This window comes from Oncorhynchus gorbuscha, linkage group LG24 (genome assembly GCF_021184085.1).
Source record: "Oncorhynchus gorbuscha isolate QuinsamMale2020 ecotype Even-year linkage group LG24, OgorEven_v1.0, whole genome shotgun sequence".
In the NCBI taxonomy this organism is placed as follows: Eukaryota; Metazoa; Chordata; class Actinopteri; order Salmoniformes; family Salmonidae; genus Oncorhynchus; species Oncorhynchus gorbuscha.
In genome coordinates, this window is record NC_060196.1 from 66,119,309 (window position 1) to 66,137,441 (window position 18,133).

General features: G+C 49.0%; 1 protein-coding gene across 1 annotated transcript in view; it reads right to left on the reverse strand.

Moving 5' to 3' along the window:
• Positions 1 to 18,133, reverse strand: part of LOC124012294 (protein spire homolog 1-like) — a 125,445-nt gene that overhangs the window by 15,885 nt on the left and 91,427 nt on the right. Inside the window, exons 10-11 of the mRNA XM_046325757.1 lie at positions 7,385 to 7,466; positions 2,601 to 2,743 (exon numbers count right to left, since the gene is read on the reverse strand). Of these exons, the coding sequence (XP_046181713.1) occupies positions 2,601 to 2,743; positions 7,385 to 7,466 (225 nt within the window). The remainder of the gene's footprint in view (positions 1 to 2,600; positions 2,744 to 7,384; positions 7,467 to 18,133) is intronic.

Here is an 18,133-nt window from a genome sequence, read left to right on the forward strand (position 1 = left end):
ATGGGAGGAAGAGGGCAGGGAGATGGGAGGAAGAGGGCAGGGAGATGGGAGGAAGAGGGCAGGGAGATGGGAGGAAGAGGGCAGGGAGATGGGAGGAAGAGGGCAGGGAGAGGGCAGGGAGATGGCATGAAGAGGGCAGGGAGATGGGACAATATTCCATTTGAACCATCATACAATGTGTTTGAAAACACGAGGCCAACCAGGTAATTGAAAACACGAGGCCAACCAGGTAATTGAAAACACAAGGCCAACCAGGTAATTTAAAACATGAAGCTTGACTGTCTGCAGCACACATTAGTGTACACTATAATACCATGGTGAGGCTGTCTGCAGTACACAGTAGTGTACACTATAATACCATGGTGAGGCTGTCTGCAGCACACATTAGTGTACACTATAATACCATGGTGAGGCTGTCTGCAGTACACAGTAGTGTACACTATAATACCATGGTGAGGCTGTCTGCAGTACACAGTAGTGTACACTATAATACCATGGTGAGGCTGTCTGCAGTACACAGTAGTGTACACTATAATACCATGGTGAGACTGTCTGCAGTACACAGTAGTGTACACTATAATACCATGGTGAGGCTGTCTGCAGTACACAGTAGTGTACACTATAATACCATGGTGAGGCTGTCTGCAGCACACAGTAGTGTACACTATAATACCATGGTGAGGCTGTCTGCAGCACACAGTAGTGTACACTATAATACCATGGTGAGGCTGTCTGCAGTACACAGTAGTGTACACTATAATACCATGGTGAGGCTGTCTGCAGCACACATTAGTGTACACTATAATACCATGGTGAGGCTGTCTGCAGTACACAGTAGTGTACACTATAATACCATGGTGAGGCTGTCTGCAGTACACAGTAGTGTACACTATAATACCATGGTGAGGCTGTCTGCAGTACACAGTAGTGTACACTATAATACCATGGTGAGGCTGTCTGCAGTACACAGTAGTGTACACTATAATACCATGGTGAGGCTGTCTGCAGTACACAGTAGTGTACACTATAATACCATGGTGAGGCTGTCTGCAGCACACATTAGTGTACACTATAATACCATGGTGAGGCTGTCTGCAGTACACAGTAGTGAACACTATAACACCATGGTGAGGCTGTCTGCAGTACACAGTAGTGTACACTATAATACCATGGTGAGGCTGTCTGCAGTACACAGTAGTGTACACTATAATACCATGGTGAGACTGTCTGCAGTACACAGTAGTGTACACTATAATACCATGGTGAGACTGTCTGCAGTACACAGTAGTGTACACTATAATACCATGGTGAGGCTGTCTGCAGCACACAGTAGTGTACACTATAATACCATGGTGAGGCTGTCTGCAGTACACAGTAGTGTACACTATAATACCATGGTGAGGCTGTCTGCAGTACACAGTAGTGTACACTATAATACCATGGTGAGGCTGTCTGCAGTACACAGTAGTGTACACTATAATACCATGGTGAGGCTGTCTGCAGTACACAGTAGTGTACACTATAATACCATGGTGAGGCTGTCTGCAGTACACAGTAGTGTACACTATAATACCATGGTGAGGCTGTCTGCAGCACACAGTAGTGTACACTATAATACCATGGTGAGGCTGTCTGCAGTACACAGTAGTGTACACTATAATACCATGGTGAGGCTGTCTGCAGTACACAGTAGTGTACACTATAATACCATGGTGAGGCTGTCTGCAGCACACAGTAGTGTACACCATAATACCATGGTGAGGCTGTCTGCAGCACACAGTAGTGTACACTATAATACCATGGTGAGGCTGTCTGCAGTACACAGTAGTGTACACTATAATACCATGGTGAGGCTGTCTGCAGTACACAGTAGTGAACACTATAATACCATGGTGAGGCTGTCTGCAGTACACAGTAGTGTACACTATAATACCATGGTGAGGCTGTCTGAAGTACACAGTAGTGTACACTATAATACCATGGTGAGGCTGTCTGCAGCACACAGTAGTGTACACTATAATACCATGGTGAGGCTGTCTGCAGCACACAGTAGTGTACACTATAATACCATGGTGAGGCTGTCTGCAGTACACAGTAGTGTACACTATAATACCATGGTGAGGCTGTCTGCAGTACACAGTAGTGCACACTATAATACCATGGTGAGGCTGTCTGCAGTACACAGTAGTGTACACTATAATACCATGGTGAGGCTGTCTGCAGTACACAGTAGTGTACACTATAATACCATGGTGAGGCTGTCTGCAGTACACAGTAGTGTACACTAATACCATGGTGAGGCTGTCTGCAGTACACAGTAGTGTACACTATAATACCATGGTGAGGCTGTCTGCAGTACACAGTAGTGTACACTATAATACCATGGTGAGGCTGTCTGCAGTACACAGTAGTGTACACTATAATACCATGGTGAGGCTGTCTGCAGTACACAGTAGTGTACACTATAATACCATGGTGAGGCTGTCTGCAGTACACAGTAGTGTACACTATAATACCATGGTGAGGCTGTCTGCAGTACACAGTAGTGTACACTATAATACCATGGTGAGGCTGTCTGCAGTACACAGTAGTGTACATACCAGAGACTTGGAGCTCTGTCTGGTGGGTGCTGTGAAGGGTCGTACGCTGGTGGGGGGCTCCTTCTCAATGGAGTGTCTCCTCTGAGGGGAGGGGCGACTGTCAGGCTGGGGAGTCATGGTGATGGGCAGGAACCTAGGGGGTGCTGGAGGGGAGAGAGAGAAGACAGGCTAGAAGGATGGAGGGAACAGGCAGTTTTATTTTTTTTACATTTAACCCGTTTTCTCCTCAATTTCATGGTCTCCAATTGGTAGTTACAGTCTTGTCTCATTGCTGCAACTGCCGAAAGGACTCGGGAGAGGCGAAGGTCGCGAGCCGTGCGTCCTCTGAAGCACAAGCCGCACTGCTTCTTGACACACTGCTCTCTTAACCCGCAAGTCAGCCGCACCAATGTCGGAGGAAACACTGTACAGCTGGCGACCGTGTCAGCGTGCACTGTGCCCGACCCGCCACAGGAGTCGCTAGTGCGCGATGGAACAAGAACATCCCAGCCGGCCAAACCCTCCTCTATCCCGGACGATGCTGGGCCAATTGTGTGCCGCCTCATGGGTCTCCCGGTCGCGCCAGCCTGGACTTGAACCAGAATCTGTAGGGGCACAGCTAGCAACTGCGATGCAGTGTCTTAGACCACCACACCACTCGGGAGGCCCTGGGAACAGGCAGTTTGAGAGTGTAGTGCACCTATTTGACCAGGGCCAATAGGACAAAAGTAGTTCACTACATTTAACTAGTGCCCATTGGACTAAAGTAGTGCCCTACATTTGACCAGGGCCCATAGGACTAAAGTAGTGCCCTACATTTGACCAGGGCCAATAGGACTAAAGAAGTGCACTACATTTGACCAGGGCCAATAGGACAAAAGTAGTTCCCTACATGTAAACAGGGCCAATAGGACTAAAGTAGTGCACTACATTTAACCAGGGCCCATAGGACTATAGTAGTGCCTTACATTTGACCAGGGCCAATAGGACTAAAGAAGTGCACTACATTTGACCACGGCCAATAGGACTAAAGAAGTGCACTACATTTGACCAGGGCCAATAGGACTAAAGAAGTGCACTACTTTAGTCCTATTGGCCATGGTCAAATGTAGTGCACTTCTTTAGTCCTATTGGCCCTGGTCAAATGTAGTGCTGTAAGGTCCACTACTCCTGTTGTATTCAGCATTTCACTGTGAGGTCTACTACACCTGTTGTATTCAGCATTTCACTGTAAGGTCTACTACACCTGTTATATTCAGCATTTCACTGTGGTCTACTACACCTGTTGTATTCAGCATTTCACTGTGAGGTCTACTACACCTGTTGTATTCAGCAATTCACTGTGAGGTCTACACCTGTTGTATTCAGCATTTCACTGTGAGGTCTACTACACCTGTTGTATTCAGCAATTCACTGTGAGGTCTACACCTGTTGTATTCAGCATTTCACTGTGAGGTCTACTACACCTGTTGTATTCAGCATTTCACTGTGAGGTCTACTACACCTGTTGTATTCAGCATTTCACTGTGAGGTCTACTACACCTGTTGTATTCAGCAATTCACTGTGAGGTCTACACCTGTTGTATTCAGCATTTCACTGTGAGGTCTACTACACCTGTTGTATTCAGCATTTCACTGTGAGGTCTACTACACCTGTTGTATTCAGCATTTCACTGTGAGGTCTACTACACCTGTTGTATTCAGCATTTCACTGTAAGATCTACTACACCTGTTATATTCAGCATTTCACTGTGAGGTCTACTACACCTGTTGTATTCAGCATTTCACTCTGAGGTCTACTTCACCTGTTGTATTCAGCATTTCACTGTAAGGTCTACCTTCACCTGTTGTATTCAGCATTTCACTGTAAGGTCTACCTTCACCTGTTGTATTCAGCATTTCACTGTAAGGTCTACCTTCACCTGTTGTATTCAGCATTTCACTGTAAGGTCTACTACACCTGTTGTATTCAGCATTTCACTGTAAGGTCTACTACACCTGTTGTATTCAGCATTTCACTGTGAGGTCTACTACACCTGTTGTATTCAGCATTTCACTGTAAGGTCTACTGCACCTGTTGTATTCAGCATTTCACTGTAAGGTCTACTACACCTGTTGTATTCAGCATTTCACTGTGAGGTCTACTACACCTGTTGTATTCAGCATTTCACTGTGAGGTCTACTACACCTGTTGTATTCAGCATTTCACTGTGAGGTCTACTACACCTGTTGTATTCAGCATTTCACTATAAGGTCTACTACACCTGTTGTATTCAGCATTTCACTGTGAGGACTACACCTGTTGTATTCAGCATTTCACTGTAAGGTCTACTACACCTGTTGTATTCAGCATTTCACTGTGAGGTCTACTACACCTGTTGTATTCAGCATTTCACTGTGAGGTCTACTACACCTGTTGTATTCATCATTTCACTGTGAGGTCTACTACACCTGTTGTATTCAGCATTTCACTGTAAGGTCTACTACACCTGTTGTATTCAGCATTTCACTGTGAGGTCTACTACACCTGTTGTATTCAGCATTTCACTGTGAGGTCTACTACACCTGTTGTATTCAGCGCATGTGACAAATACGCTTTGATTTGATCACACCCAGGAGGACAACACATTCCTCTATATGGGCAATATGCAAACATTCACTCCTCTATATGGGCAATATGCTAACATTCACTACATTATATAGACAAAATACTAACATTCACTACTCTATATGGGCAATATTCAAACATTCACTCCTCTATATGGGCAATATTCAAACATTCACTCCTCTACATGGGCAATATGCAAACATTTCCTACCCTCCTAGATAGACGTTTTAAACTGTTTAAGTGGAAGGAAGGTTTGTCTCCTCCTTTTAACCACTGGATAAAGGAAGTGATGTAACATCTGAAACTAGAAAGAGACTAGAGACTGAAACATCTGAAACTAGAGAAATGTGCTATTCTGTTAAGGGATCTGCAATTCAATAACATGTGCTACACTGTTAGGGGATCTGCAATTCTATAACATGTGCTACACTGTTAGGGGATCTGCAATTCAATAACATGTGCTACACTGTTAGGGGATCTGCAATTCTATAACATGTGCTACTCTGTTAGGGGATCTGCAATTCAATAACATGTGCTACACTGTTAGGGGATCTGCAATTCTATAACATGTGCTACACTGTTAGGGGATCTGCAATTCTATAACATGTGCTACACTGTTAGGGGATCTGCAATTCTATAACATGTGCTACTCTGTTAGGGGATCTGCAATTCAATAACATGTGCTACTCTGTTAGGGGATCTGCAATTCTATAACATGTGCTACTCTGTTAGGGGATCTGCAATTCTATAACATGTGCTACACTGTTAGGGGATCTGCAATTCTATAACATGTGCTACACTGTTAGGGGATCTGCAATTCTATAACATGTGCTACACTGTTAGGGGATCTGCAATTCTATAACATGTGCTACTCTGTTAGGGGATCTGCAATTCAATAACATGTGCTACTCTGTTAGGGGATCTGCAATTCTATAACATGTGCTACTCTGTTAGGGGATCTGCAATTCTATAACATCTGGCAACCTTATATTTTGTAGAAGACATGAACTCATTTTAAAACTCTTTACATTAAACCCAAATAAGTATCTTTGTGTTTCACTATTTGTTTAGATTACTTAAATGCTATGTTATGCTTGTTAATTTAAGTATTTTATTTCACCTTTATTTAACCAGGTAGGTTAGTTGAGAACAAGTTCTCATTTACAACTGTGACCTGGCCAAGATAAAGCAAAGCAGTGTGAACAGACAACAACACAGATATACACATGGAATAAACAAACATACAGTCAATAATACAGTAGAAAATAAAGAAAGTCTATATACAGTGTGTGTGAATGGCATGAGGAGGTATGGCAATAAATAGACCATAGTAGCAAAGTAATTACAATTTAGTAGATTAACACTGGAGTGATAGATGAGCAGATGACGAAGAGCAGATGATGGTGTGTAAAGTAGTGATACTGGTGTGCAAAAGAGCAGCAATGTAAATAAAACCAATATGGGGATGAGGTAGGTAGATTGGGTGGGCTATTTAGAGATGGGCTATGTACAGCTGATGTTTAAAGCTAGTGAGGGAGATATAAGTCTCCAGCTTCAGCAATTTTTTCAATTCGTTCCAGTCATTGGCAGCAGAGAACTGGAAGGAAAGAGGGCCAAAGTAAGTGTTGGCTTTGGAGATGACCAGTGAGATAAACCTGCTGGAGCGCGTGCTACAGGTGAGTGTTGTTATCGTGACCAGTGAGCTGAGACAAGGCGGCGCTTTACCTAGCAAAGATTTAGATGACCTGGGGCCAGTGGGTATGGCGACGAATATGTAGCACGGGCCAGCCGATAAGAGCATACAGGTCGCAGTGGTGGGTGGTATATGAAGCTTTTGGCTGGGGTTGGGGTAGCCAGGAGGAAAGCATGGCCAGCCGTAGAGACTTGGGGGGGTGGGTTCGATGTGCTAGGGGACCAGTGTGTGTTTGGCTCTCTACCTGTTTGACTGTATTGTCTGCATAGTCTAGTGTTCCATTTAGGATGCAGCCTTAGTTTTCTATACCTCAGGAGCCATCAAAGTGGAGGGATCTAGTGTACTAGTTAGTATTCATGTTTGGTGTTATGAAATGTCTGGAAATGTACTTTTTCATATAATAATGTGTATGTTTATGTGGAATATGTAACCATTTACGAATTCAGTGAAAACATAATAAATACAACTTTCAAAAACAACAAAAAGAGAGTGAAGGTATCTTACTGTTCTTCCCCAGGACAGATCCCGGAGACAAGCCGTCCAACAGGGATGCTGACAAACTGGAGGAGCTGTGACTGGGTTCATCCTGTTAATGAGGAGATACACATTACTGATGGAGACCAACTGGAGGAGCTGTGACTGGGCTCATCCTGTTAATGAGGAGATACACATGACTGATGGAGACCAACTGGAGGAGCTGTGACTGGGCTCATCCTGTTAATGAGGAGATACACATGACTGATGTAGACATATACACCCCATTAGAAACACACTAACCTGCTGCTACACATTGGATAGTAAGGAGTGTGCAGTTGTTCTGGATGTGGGCTCAATGAAGGAACATATACACTTGTCTCTCTGTGAAAGTCAAGAGCTTCCTTGACCAGAAGACTCTTGGTCGACCAAGATTTGTTTTTAGTAGGGGACAGCCGTCATGCGTGGATAGAATGTCATTGTTTGTGTTATCCATACATCACAAATAAAAGCCTATTCTACAACAAGGAGTACAAGAAAGCTCTTTTTAAAATGTGAGATTTTCCATATCCTATGTGTTTTAATCAAATCAACTATATTCATTGAGCTTGTCTGATGCTTTAAGCACATAGTTTGATAAAAGAAATAAAAAAATAGCGAGTGACTGACTAGCACCCGATGTCTCTCTCTCCTCCCTGCTACAGGCGACCACCACAGAACATCAGTGTGTATAGTGCTGTCTCTCTCTCTCTCTCTCTCCTTCCTGCTACAGCCACCACCACAGAGCATCAGTGTGTATAGTGCTGTCTCTCTCTCCTCCCTGCTACAGCGACCACCACAGAACATCAGTGTGTATAGTGATGTCTCCCTCTCTCTCTCCTCCCTGCTACAGCGACCACCACAGAACATCAGTGTGTATAGTGCTATCTCTCTCTCTCCTCCCTGCTACAGGCGACCACCACAGAACATCAGTGTGTATAGTGCTGTCTCTCTCTCTCCTCCCTGCTACAGCGACCACCACAGAACATCAGTGTGTATAGTGCTGTCTCTCTCTCTCCTCCCTGCTACAGCGACCACCACAGAACATCAGTGTGTATAGTGATGTCTCTCTCTCTCCTCCCTGCTACAGGCGACCACCACAGAACATCAGTGTGTATAGTGCTGTCTCTCTCTCTCTCTCCTCCCTGCTACAGCGACCACCACAGAGCATCAGTGTGTATAGTGCTGTCTCTCTCTCCTTCCTGCTACAGCCACCACCACAGAGCATCAGTGTGTATAGTGCTGTCTCTCTCTCCTCCCTGCTACAGCCGACCACCACAGAACATCAGTGTGTATAGTGCTGTCTCTCTCTCCTCCCTGCTACAGGCGACCACCACAGAGCATCAGTGTGTATAGTGCTGTCTCTCTCTCTCTCTCCTCCCTGCTACAGCGACCACCACAGAGCATCAGTGTGTATAGTGCTGTCTCTCTCTCCTTCCTGCTACAGCCACCACCACAGAGCATCAGTGTGTATAGTGCTGTCTCTCTCTCTCTCCTCCCTGCTACAGGCGACCACCACAGAACATCAGTGTGTATAGTGCTGTCTCTCTCTCTCTCTCCTCCCTGCTACAGCCACCACCACAGAACATCAGTGTGTATAGTGCTGTCTCTCTCTCCTCTCCTGCTACAGCCACCACCACAGAGCATCAGTGTGTATAGTGCTGTCTCTCTCTCTCTCCTCCCTGCTACAGCCACCACCACAGAACATCAGTGTGTATAGTGCTGTCTCTCTCTCTCTCTCCTCCCTGCTACAGCCACCACCACAGAGCATCAGTGTGTATAGTGCTGTCTCTCTCTCCTTCCTGCTACAGCCACCACCACAGAGCATCAGTGTGTATAGTGCTCTCTCTCTCCTCCCTGCTACAGGCGACCACCACAGAACATCAGTGCTGTCTCTCTCTCCTCCCCACCACCACAGAGCATCAGTGTGTATAGTGCTGTCTCTCTCTCTCCTCCTCCCTGCTACAGCCACCACCACAGAACATCAGTGTGTATAGTGCTGTCTCTCTCTCTCTCTCCCCTGCTACAGCGACCACCACAGAACATCAGTGTGTATAGTGCTCTCTCCTCTCTCCTCCCTGCTACAGCGACCACCACAGAACATCAGTGTGTATAGTGCTGTCTCTCTCTCTCTCTTCCTGCTACAGCGACCACCACAGACCATCAGTGTGTATAGTGCTGTCTCTCTCTCCTCCCTGCTACAGCGACCACCACAGAACATCAGTGTGTATAGTGCTCTCTCTCTCTCCTCCCTGCTACAGCGACCACCACAGAACATCAGTGTGTATAGTGCTGTCTCTCTCTCTCTCCTCCCTGCTACAGCGACCACCACAGACCATCAGTGTGTATAGTGCTGTCTCTCTCTCCTCCTTCCTGCTACAGGCCACCACCACAGAGCATCAGTGTGTATAGTGCTGTCTCTCTCTCCTCCCTGCTACAGCCACCACCACAGAACATCAGTGTGTATAGTGCTGTCTCTCTCTCTCTCTCCCTGCTACAGCGACCACCACAGAGCATCAGTGTGTATAGTGCTGTCTCTCTCTCCTCCCTGCTACAGCGACCACCACAGAGCATCAGTGTGTATAGTGCTGTCTCTCTCCTCCCTGCTACAGCGACCACCACAGAACATCAGTGTGTATAGTGCTGTCTCTCTCTCTCTCTCCTCCCTGCTACAGCCACCACCACAGAGCATCAGTGTGTATAGTGCTGTCTCCCTGCTACAGCGACCACCACAGAGCATCAGTGTGTATAGTGCTGTCTCTCTCTCCTCCCTGCTACAGCGACCACCACAGAGCATCAGTGTGTATAGTGCTGTCTCTCTCTCTCTCTCCTCCCTGCTACAGGCGACCACCACAGAACATCAGTGTGTATAGTGCTGTCTCTCTCTCTCCTCCCTGCTACAGCGACCACCACAGAACATCAGTGTGTATAGTGCTGTCTCTCTCTCTCTCTCCTCCCTGCTACAGCCACCACCACAGAACATCAGTGTGTATAGTGCTGTCTCTCTCTCTCCTTCCTGCTACAGCCACCACCACAGAACATCAGTGTGTATAGTGCTGTCTCTCTCTCTCTCTCCTCCCTGCTACAGGCGACCACCACAGAACATCAGTGTGTATAGTGCTGTCTCTCTCTCTCTCCTCCCTGCTACAGCGACCACCACAGAACATCTCCTCCTCCCTGCTACAGCGACCACCACAGAGCATCAGTGTGAACATCAGTGTGTATAGTGCTGTCTCTCTCTCCTCCCTGCTACAGCGACCACCACAGAACATCAGTGTGTATAGTGCTCTCTCTCTCTCTCCTCCCTGCTACAGCCACCACCACAGAACATCAGTGTGTATAGTGCTGTCTCTCTCTCTCTCTCCTCCCTGCTACAGCCACCACCACAGAGCATCAGTGTGTATAGTGCTCTCTCTCTCTCTCCTCCCTGCTACAGCCACCACCACAGAACATCAGTGTGTATAGTGCTCTCTCTCTCTCCTCCCTGCTACAGCGACCACCACAGAACATCAGTGTGTATAGTGCTGTCTCTCTCTCTCTCTCCTCCCTGCTACAGCCACCACCACAGAGCATCATCAGTGTGTATAGTGCTGTCTCTCTCTCTCTCTCCTCCCTGCTACAGCCACCACCACAGAACATCAGTGTGTATAGTGCTGTCTCTCTCTCTCTCCTCCCTGCTACAGCCACCACCACAGAACATCAGTGTGTATAGTGCTGTCTCTCTCTCTCTCCTCCCTGCTACAGCCACCACCACAGAACATCAGTGTGTATACCTCCTGCCACAGAACATCAGTGTGTATAGTGACCACCACTGTCTCTCTCTCTCTCTCCTCCCTGCTACAGCCACCACCACAGAACATCAGTGTGTATAGTGCTGTCTCTCTCTCTCTCCTCCCTGCTACAGCCACCACCACAGAACATCAGTGTGTATAGTGCTCTCTCTCTCTCCTCCCTGCTACAGCCACCACCACAGAACATCAGTGTGTATAGTGCTGTCTCTCTCTCTCCTCCCTGCTACAGCGACCACCACAGAACATCAGTGTGTATAGTGCTGTCTCTCTCTCTCTCCTCCCTGACAGAGCATCAGTGTGTATAGTGCTGTCTCTCTCTCCTTCCTGCTACAGCCACCACCACAGAGCATCAGTGTGTATAGTGCTGTCTCTCTCTCTCCTGCTACAGCCGACCACCACAGAACATCAGTGTGTATAGTGCTGTCTCTCTCTCCTCCCTGCTACAGCCACCACCACAGAACATCAGTGTGTATAGTGCTGTCTCTCTCTCTCTCTCCTCCCTGCTACAGCCACCACCACAGAGCATCAGTGTGTATAGTGCTGTCTCTCTCTCTCCTGCTACAGCCACCACCACAGAGCATCAGTGTGTATAGTGCTGTCTCTCTCTCTCCTCCCTGCTACAGCCACCACCACAGAACATCAGTGTGTATAGTGCTGTCTCTCTCTCTCTCTCCTCCCTGCTACAGCGACCACCACAGAACATCAGTGTGTATAGTGCTGTCTCTCTCTCCTTCCTGCTACAGCCACCACCACAGAACATCAGTGTGTATAGTGCTGTCTCTCTCTCTCTCCTCCCTGCTACAGCGACCACCACAGAACATCAGTGTGTATAGTGCTGTCTCTCTCTCTCTCTCCTCCCTGCTACAGCGACCACCACAGAGCATCAGTGTGTATAGTGCTGTCTCTCTCTCTCTCCCTACAGCCACCACCACAGAGCCAGTGTGTATAGTGCTGTCTCTCTCTCATCCCTGCTACAGCGACCACCACAGAACATCAGTGTGTATAGTGCTGTCTCTCTCTCTCTCTCCTCCCTGCTACAGCGACCACCACAGAGCATCAGTGTGTATAGTGCTGTCTCTCTCTCCTTCCTGCACAGACCACAGACCATCAGTGTGTATAGTGCTGTCTCTCTCTCCTCCCTGCTACAGCGACCACCACAGAACATCAGTGTGTATAGTGCTGTCTCTCTCTCCTCCCTGCTACAGCGACCACCACAGAACATCAGTGTGTATAGTGCTGTCTCTCTCTCTCTCCTCCCTGCTACAGCCACCACCACAGAACATCAGTGTGTATAGTGCTGTCAGTGTGTATAGTGCCTCCCTGCTACAGCGACCACCACAGACCATCAGTGTGTATAGTGCTGTCTCTCTCTCTCCCCTCCTGCTACAGCGACCACCACAGAACATCAGTGTGTATAGTGTGTCTCTCTCTCCTCCCTGCTACAGCGACCACCACAGAACATCTCTCTCTCTCTCCTCCCTGCTACAGCGACCACCACAGAACATCAGTGTGTATAGTGCTGTCTCTCTCTCTCCTCCCTCCTACAGCGACCACCACAGAGCATCAGTGTGTATAGTGCTGTCTCTCTCTCCTCCCTGCTACAGCCACCACCACAGAACATCAGTGTGTATAGTGCTGTCTCTCTCTCTCTCTCCTCCCTGCTACAGGCGACCACCACAGAGCATCAGTGTGTATAGTGCTGTCTCTCTCTCCCTGCTACAGCCACCACCACAGAGCATCAGTGTGTATAGTGCTGTCTCTCTCTCTCTCTCCTCCCTGCTACAGCCACCACCACAGAGCATCAGTGTGTATAGTGCTGTCTCTCTCTCTCTCTCTCCTCCCTGCTACAGGCGACCACCACAGAGCATCAGTGTGTATAGTGCTGTCTCTCTCTCTCTCTCCTCTTCCTGCTACAGCCACCACCACAGAACATCAGTGTGTATAGTGCTGTCTCTCTCTCCTCCCTGCTACAGGCGACCACCACAGAGCATCAGTGTGTATAGTGCTGTCTCTCTCTCTCTCTCTCCCTGCTACAGCCACCACCACAGAACATCAGTGTGTATAGTGCTGTCTCTCTCTCTCTCTCCTCCCTGCTACAGCCACCACCACAGAGCATCAGTGTGTATAGTGCTGTCTCTCTCTCTCTCTCCTTCCTGCTACAGCCACCACCACAGAGCATCAGTGTGTATAGTGCTGTCTCTCTCTCCTCCCTGCTACAGGCGACCACCACAGAACATCAGTGTGTATAGTGCTGTCTCTCTCTCCTCCCTGCTACAGCGACCACCACAGAACATCAGTGTGTATAGTGCTGTCTCTCTCTCCTTCCTGCTACAGCCACCACCACAGAGCATCAGTGTGTATAGTGCTGTCTCTCTCTCCTTCCTGCTACAGCCACCACCACAGACATCATCAGTGTGTATAGTGCTGTCTCTCTCTCTCCTTCCTGCTACAGCCACCACCACAGAGCATCAGTGTGTATAGTGCTCTCTCTCTCTCTCCTCCCTGCTACAGGCGACCACCACAGAACATCAGTGTGTATAGTGCTGTCTCTCTCTCCTCCCTGCTACAGGCGACCACCACAGAGCATCAGTGTGTATAGTGCTGTCTCTCTCTCTCTCTCCTCCCTGCTACAGCGACCACCACAGAGCATCAGTGTGTATAGTGCTGTCCCTGCTACAGGCGACCACCACAGAACATCAGTGTGTATAGTCTGTCTCTCTCTCCTCCCTGCTACAGGCGACCACCACAGAGCATCAGTGTGTATAGTGCTGTCTCTCTCTCTCTCTCCTCCCTGCTACAGCGACCACCACAGAGCATCAGTGTGTATAGTGCTGTCTCTCTCTCTCTCTCCTCCCTGCTACAGCCACCACCACAGAGCATCAGTGTGTATAGTGCTGTCTCTCTCTCTCCTCCCTGCTACAGGCGACCACCACAGAGCATCAGTGTGTATAGTGCTGTCTCTCTCTCCTTCCTGCTACAGCCACCACCACAGAGCATCAGTGTGTATAGTGCTGTCTCTCTCTCTCCTCCCTGCTACAGCGACCACCACAGAACATCAGTGTGTATAGTGCTGTCTCTCTCTCTCTCTCCTCCCTGCTACAGCGACCACCACAGAACATCAGTGTGTATAGTGCTGTCTCTCTCTCTCCTTCCTGCTACAGCCACCACCACAGAGCATCAGTGTGTATAGTGCTGTCTCTCTCTCTCTCTCCTCCCTGCTACAGCGACCACCACAGAACATCAGTGTGTATAGTGCTGTCATCTCTCTCTCTCTCCTCCCTGCTACAGCGACCACCACAGAACATCAGTGTGTATAGTGCTGTCTCTCTCTCTCTCCTCCCTGCTACAGCCACCACCACAGAACATCAGTGTGTATAGTGCTGTCTCTCTCTCTCTCTCCTCCCTGCTACAGCCACCACCACCATCCTACAGGCGACCACCACAGAGCATCAGTGTGTATAGTGCTGTCTCTCTCTCCTTCCTGCTACAGCCACCACCACAGAGCATCAGTGTGTATAGTGCTGTCTCTCTCTCTCTCTCCTCCCCTGCTACAGCGACCACCACAGAGCATCAGTGTGTATAGTGCTGTCTCTCTCTCTCTCTCCTCCCTGCTACAGCCACCACCACAGAACATCAGTGTGTATAGTGCTGTCTGTCTCTCTCTCTCCTTCCTGCTACAGCCACCACCACAGAGCATCAGTGTGTATAGTGCTGTCTCTCTCTCTCCTCCCTGCTACAGCGACCACCACAGAGCATCAGTGTGTATAGTGCTGTCTCTCTCTCCTCCTCCCTGCTACAGCGACCACCACAGAACATCAGTGTGTATAGTGCTGTCTCTCTCTCTCTCTCCTCCCTGCTACAGCCACCACCACAGAGCATCAGTGTGTATAGTGCTGTCTCTCTCTCTCTCTCTCCCTGCTACAGCGACCACCACAGAGCATCAGTGTGTATAGTGCTGTCTCCTGCTACAGCCACCACCACAGAACATCAGTGTGTATAGTGCTGTCTCTCTCTCTCTCTCCTCCCTGCTACAGCCACCACCACAGAGCATCAGTGTGTATAGTGCTGTCTCTCTCTCTCCTCCCTGCTACAGCCACCACCACAGAACATCAGTGTGTATAGTGCTGTCTCTCTCTCTCTCCTCCCTGCTACAGCGACCACCACAGAGCATCAGTGTGTATAGTGCTGTCTCTCTCTCTCTCCTCCCTGCTACAGCGACCACCACAGAGCATCAGTGTGTATAGTGCTGTCTCTCTCTCTCTCCTCCCTGCTACAGGCGACCACCACAGAGCATCAGTGTGTATAGTGCTGTCTCTCCTCCCTGCTACAGCGACCACCACAGAGCATCAGTGTGTATAGTCTCCTCTCCTGCTCCCTGCTACAGCGACCACCACAGAGCATCAGTGTGTATAGTGCTGTCTCTCTCTCTCTCCTCCCTGCTACAGCGACCACCACAGAACATCAGTGTGTATAGTGCTGTCTCTCTCTCTCTCTCCTCCCTGCTACAGCGACCACCACAGAGCATCAGTGTGTATAGTGCTGTCTCTCTCTCTCCTCCCTGCTACAGCGACCACCACAGAGCATCAGTGTGTATAGTGCTGTCTCTCTCTCTCTCCTCCCTGCTACAGCGACCACCACAGAGCATCAGTGTGTATAGTGCTGTCTCTCTCTCTCTCTCCTCCCTGCTACAGCGACCACCACAGAACATCAGTGTGTATAGTGTGCTGCTACAGCCACCACCACAGAGCATCAGTGTGTATAGTGCTGTCTCTCTCTCTCTCCTCCCTGCTACAGGCGACCACCACAGAGCATCAGTGTGTATAGTGCTGTCTCTCTCTCTCTCTCCCTGCTACAGCGACCACCACAGAACATCAGTGTGTATAGTGCTGTCTCTCTCTCCTCCTGCTACAGGCGACCACCACAGAGCATCAGTGTGTATAGTGCTGTCTCTCTCTCTCTCTCTCCTCCCTGCTACAGCGACCACCACAGAACATCAGTGTGTATAGCTGTCTCTCTCTCTCTCCTCCCTGCTACAGGCGACCACCACAGAGCATCAGTGTGTATAGTCTCTCTCTCTCTCTCCTCCCTGCTACAGCGACCACCACAGAGCATCAGTGTGTATAGTGCTGTCTCTCTCTCTCTCTCCCTGCTACAGCGACCACCACAGAGCATCAGTGTGTATAGTGCTGTCTCTCTCTCTCTCTCCTCCCTGCTACAGCGACCACCACAGAGCATCAGTGTGTATAGTGCTGTCTCTCTGTCTCTCTCTCTCTCTCCTCCCTGCTACAGCGACCACCACAGAGCATCAGTGTGTATAGTGCTGTCTCTCTCTCTCTCCTCCTGCTACAGCGACCACCACAGAACATCAGTGTGTATAGTGCTGTCTCTCTCTCTCTCTCCTCCCTGCTACAGCGACCACCACAGAGCATCAGTGTGTATAGTGCTGTCTCTCTCTCTCTCTCCTCCCTGCTACAGCGACCACCACAGAACATCAGTGTGTATAGTGCTGTCTCTCTCTCTCTCTCCTCCCTGCTACAGCCACCACCACAGAGCATCAGTGTGTATAGTGCTGTCTCTCTCTCTCTCCTCCCTGCTACAGCGACCACCACAGAGCATCAGTGTGTATAGTGCTGTCTCTCTCTCTCCTCCCTGCTACAGCGACCACCACAGAGCATCAGTGTGTATAGTGCTATCTCTCTCTCTCCTCCCTGCTACAGCGACCACCACAGAACATCAGTGTGTATAGTGCTGTCTCTCTCTCTCTCTCCTCCCTGCTACAGCGACCACCACAGAACATCAGTGTGTATAGTGCTGTCTCTCTCTCTCTCCTCCCTGCTACAGCGACCACCACAGAACATCAGTGTGTATAGTGCTGTCTCTCTCTCCTCCCTGCTACAGGCGACCACCACAGAGCATCAGTGTGTATAGTGCTGTCTCTCTCTCTCTCCTCCCTGCTACAGCGACCACCACAGAGCATCAGTGTGTATAGTGCTGTCTCTCTCTCTCTCCTCCCTGCTACAGCGACCACCACAGAACATCAGTGTGTATAGTGCTGTCTCTCTCTCTCTCCCTGCTACAGCGACCACCACAGAGCATCAGTGTGTATAGTGCTGTCTCTCTCTCCTCCTCCCTGCTACAGCCACCACCACAGAGCATCAGTGTGTATAGTGCTGTCTCTCTCTCTCTCCTCCCTGTGCTGTGCTGTCTCTCTCTCTCTCTCCTCCCTGCTACAGCCACCACCACAGAACATCAGTGTGTATAGTGCTGTCTCTCTCTCTCTCCTCCCTGCTACAGCGACCACCACAGAACATCAGTGTGTATAGTGCTGTCTCTCTCTCTCCTCCCTGCTACAGCGACCACCACAGAGCATCAGTGTGTATAGTGCTGTCTCTCTCTCTCCTCCTGCTACAGCACCACCACAGAGCATCAGTGTGTATAGTGCTGTCTCTCTCTCTCTCTCTCCCTGCTACAGCGACCACCACAGAACATCAGTGTGTATAGTGCTGTCTCTCTCTCTCTCTCCTCCCTGCTACAGCCACCACCACAGAACATCAGTGTGTATAGTGCTGTCTCTCTCTCTCTCTCCTCCCTGCTACAGCCACCACCACAGAACATCAGTGTGTATAGTGCTGTCTCTCTCTCTCTCTCCTCCCTGCTACAGCCACCACCACAGAGCATCAGTGTATAGTGCTAGTGCTGTCTCTCTCTCTCTCTCCTCCCTGCTACAGCCACCACCACAGAACATCAGTGTGTATAGTGCTGTCTCTCTCTCTCTCTCATCCCTGCTACAGCGACCACCACAGAACATCAGTGTGTATAGTGCTGTCTCTCTCTCTCTCCTCCCTGCTACAGCCACCACCACAGAACATCAGTGTGTATAGTGCTGTCTCTCTCTCTCCTCCCTGCTCAGAGCATCTGCTACAGGCGACCACCACAGAGCATCAGTGTG